The sequence below is a fragment of the Sus scrofa genome, chromosome 7 (assembly GCF_000003025.6).
Source record: "Sus scrofa isolate TJ Tabasco breed Duroc chromosome 7, Sscrofa11.1, whole genome shotgun sequence".
NCBI classification, from domain to species: Eukaryota; Metazoa; Chordata; class Mammalia; order Artiodactyla; family Suidae; genus Sus; species Sus scrofa.
The window spans coordinates 78,744,882-78,748,760 of NC_010449.5; the positions used below are offsets into that span (position 1 = coordinate 78,744,882).

At 38.5% G+C, this 3,879-nt stretch overlaps 1 protein-coding gene across 2 annotated transcripts; it reads right to left on the reverse strand.

Moving 5' to 3' along the window:
- LOC100523805 (olfactory receptor 11G2-like) lies at positions 846–3,879 on the reverse strand. 2 transcript variants are annotated; one of them, XM_021099325.1, is made up of 2 exons: positions 3,867–3,879; positions 846–1,792 (listed from the first exon to the last, which is right to left on the reverse strand). In XM_021099325.1, the coding sequence occupies exons 1-2, from the start codon at positions 3,877–3,879 to the stop codon at positions 846–848; spliced, it is 960 nt and encodes a 319-aa protein (XP_020954984.1). The 2 variants fall into 2 exon arrangements, with proteins under 2 accessions (XP_020954984.1, XP_003128834.4); XM_003128786.6 differs by lacking the exon at positions 3,867–3,879 and having other exon boundaries at positions 846–1,903.

Below are 3,879 nucleotides of genomic sequence, written 5' to 3' on the forward strand. Positions count from 1 at the left end.
AATAAGAGGCTTAATTATCCATGTTGAAAATGAAGAGATTTTCCCCTCTCCCTTTTTAAGGAGCATTTACCTTAGAAAATTTGTACTTCAGTTATTTCTCTGTCTTTGAAATGCTTGTACGTTTTAAAAAGGTTAATAACACTCTTGTCAGATTTAAGACCCAGGGATGTCTCTGTCAAGGATCTGGGGAGTGTCTTTGAAATGTAATAATCGAGGGAAGGTAGGAGACTAACTTTGGCTTAATGTCCAAGTTGCAAAACTGTCTCCTGTCATAGAAGTATGTTATTTTTCTTTTGTGTGAAGCCAATTATCAAAATCAGATGGCCATTCCAATTACCAGGTGAATCTGGGATAAACTATGTGTGGTAAAATGGTCAAGTCTTTTTGAGGATTAGTTATTATTTATTTTGAGAACATGTATGTGATGTGTTGTATTTGCTTGGCTATAAAAGGATGAGCTTTCTTTCTGTCTTTGCCATCTTGTAGTGGATTGCCCGTGATGGCCATATTCTCTTTCTTTAATGCTTATCCAGTAATGAAACCTTTAAAATTTCTTCTGCCATTGTAGAGAAGTTTTCTAGGTTGGCAGGAAATCCACTTTAACTTATATTTCCTCAAAAAACGCAACTCAGGTTTTCAATCTATGTCTCTATCATTTGCACAATTAGGGATATGGAGTACATCTTTGAGATTCCTTATAGTCCTATATTCTAGGAAATAAAAACACACTATGGTGTATACAGGTCAAAACCAATATAAACACTTTGCTGAATGATGTCAGTCTTCTTTTTAACCAAGAGATTGCAAACAACTTCCGTCCCCTCAAATATTTTAAACCAAGACTTTTATGTTCCTAATAATTTCTTCATAGCATGTTTCATGTCTTTGTTTCTTAGACTGTATATTACAGGATTAATGAGTGGAGTAACTGCAGAATAAAACAGAGTCACAAGCTTCTGCATTCCAGCTTCATGCTCAGATGTGGGGCTCACATACATGACCATCACTGAGCCATAGAAAAGAGAAACCACCGCCAGATGGGACCCACAGGTGGAGAAAGCCTTTCTTTGTCCAGCTGCTGAAGGGACTTTGAATACAGCCCTAAGGACCAGAGCATAGGACCCCATGATGAAGAAAAAGGGAATAAATAAGAGCAGTGAACTTAAAGTAGAGCTCGTTAACTCTATTACAGGTACTCTAGTGCAGGTGAGGGCCAACAGAGGACCTGGATCACACAGGAAGTGGTCAATGATCCTGGATCCACAGAAGGACATTTGGGAAATGATGATGATAGGGACTAGGAACCAGAGGAAACCAAGTACCCAGCAGCTGACCACAAGATTGGTGCAGAGACGTGCAGTCATGAGAGTGGGGTAACGTAGAGGCCGGCAGATGGCAAGGTATCGATCAAATGCCATAATCGCCAAGAAAAAGCATTCTGTAGAACCCAAGGAAAAGAAAAAGTAGAACTGGAGAAAGCATCCAGAGAAGGAGATGACCTTGTTGTCAGAGAGGAGGTTGGCCAGCATGTTTGGGACAGTGGAGGTGACATAGGAGATCTCGAGGAAGGAGAAGTTGGCGAGCAGGATGTACATGGGGGTGTGGAGTCTCTGATCCCAGCGCACAGCACAGATGATAGAACCATTGCCCATGAGGGTCAGGAGGTAGACCCCAGCGAAGAGCAGAAAGAGGAGGATCTGTCCGTGCCTGGAGCAAGGGAAGCCCAGGAGGATGAAGCCGGTGATGGTGCTGGAGTTGCTGGGGGTGTTGGAGATGTTCATGTGTCTGGGAGCTGTGAAAGCACCATCAAATTATTGAGTAATTGCAAAGACAGATGGGGACTCAGATATGCATTGGAACCACCCTAGGGAATGCAATAAACATTTATATGTCAATAGTTACTATTTTATCTAATCCTGAAATATTGAACTGGCTTAGTGGCTGGGTTGTAAAAACACGAGAAGTCAATGAATATCAGTAGACAGAGACATTTCCTTATTTTGCAATATATAGAAACATGCTTGACATTTAAATAATTATTTATAAAACTCTTCAGTAACTATAACTGAGGTCAAGAAATAGATTATCATTTGCACCCTCAAATCTCCTCTCATGCTCTATCACAATCACTACCTCTGCCTCTCTCTGTCCCTCCAGTTGAAACATTCTCCTTTCCTGATGGTAATCACCTTCCTTCTTTTCTTTGTTTTAATAACTAAGTATGGGGCTTTCCTGTCATGGCTCAGTGGTAATGAACCTGACCAGGATCCATGAGGATTATTGTTCGATCCTTGGCCTTGCTCAGTGGGTTAAGGATCTGGTGTTGCCGTGATCTGTGGTGTAGGTTGCAGATATGGCTCGGAGCTGACACTGCTGCAGCTGTGGCATAGGCTGGTGGCTACAGCTTCCATTAGACCCCTGGCCTGGGAATTTCCAAATGCTGCAAGTGTGAACCTATAAAGCAAAAAACAAACAAACAAAAACCCCAAACAAAAAAACTAAATATGCGTTCTGAAACACAATTTTTTTAGTTTTGATTGTTTTTATACTTTCCATAAATGAAATCATGGTATACATAGTACTTTTGTATGGCTTCTTTTGTTCAATAGTAAGTTTTTTGAAATTTATTTTGTGGCATGTATCTATAGTTTGTCCATTTTTACCACTCTATACCATTACAGTCTATTAATAAACCACCACTTATTAAACCAGTGTACTAGAGTTGGGTATTTTGGCTATTTATACTTTACAGCTATTAGGAGTAATGCTGCTATGAATATATAGTTCCTTTTTCCTGGTTGACCCATGCTTGCATTTCTGTAGGCTGGATCATAGGGCGTGTGTATCGTCAATTTTCGTAGATCAAGCTAAACGCTGTTCCATCATTATTGCACTGTTTATCACTCTCATTGACAGTGTATGAGATCTCTGATTGTCAACATCTTTTTGTAATGTTAAGGTCTATATTTACCAGAGCCTGGGGAATTAAATATAGACTGAATTTTAATGGCTTCTCTCTTTTTTCTTTTCCTTTTGTAATATCAGACTTAGTAGTTGTCTTCCTGACAGTGTTTTTTTTGTTTGTTTGTTTTGTTTTGTTTTGTTTTTTTCAGAGTAGATGCTTATGTCAGAACTGTTTTGCTTTCAAGGAAGAGAATTCTGAAAATGATAAAACTGTCTCCAAACTTGGTTTAGGAGAACATTTTAATGCATGATATAATTTACAGCCACCTTTATCTTTTATAAGATTTGAGTCTTGTGATCTGCCTTATGATTTAAGAAGACATATTTTTACTGCACCCCTTCTTTTTTCATATGCTTGTCTCAAGAGAGAATTCTTTAAAGTGGGTCACACAGAAACATCTTCCTGAGCAGCAAATTTCAAATAGAACCTTTGTCATCAGCTCAAAATCAGTTTGCCTGAGAAGTTACTTTATTAGACATGATTAGGAATTAGTATAATGCTTTGCACTTAGGCATCTTTTAATAAATATTTAGAAAATGGTAAACTTATTAATGATGACCATTCTGGTACCTCATTGTAGTTTTGATTTGCATAAATGCTAGAGATGGTGTAGAGAAACGCTATTGGTGGGAATGTAAATTGGTACAACCACTATGGAAAACAGTATGGAGGTTCCTCAGGTAACTAAATACAGAACTATCATATGATACAGCAATCCCACTCCTGGGCATATATCCAGACAAAGCTTTCATTCAAAAAGATACATGCACTCCTATGTTCATTACAGCACTATTCACAATAGCCAAGACATGAAAACAACCTAAACATCCAATGACAGGTAAATGGATTAAGAAGATGTGGTATATATACACAATGGAATTGTACTCAGCCATAGAAGAACGAAACAATGTCAT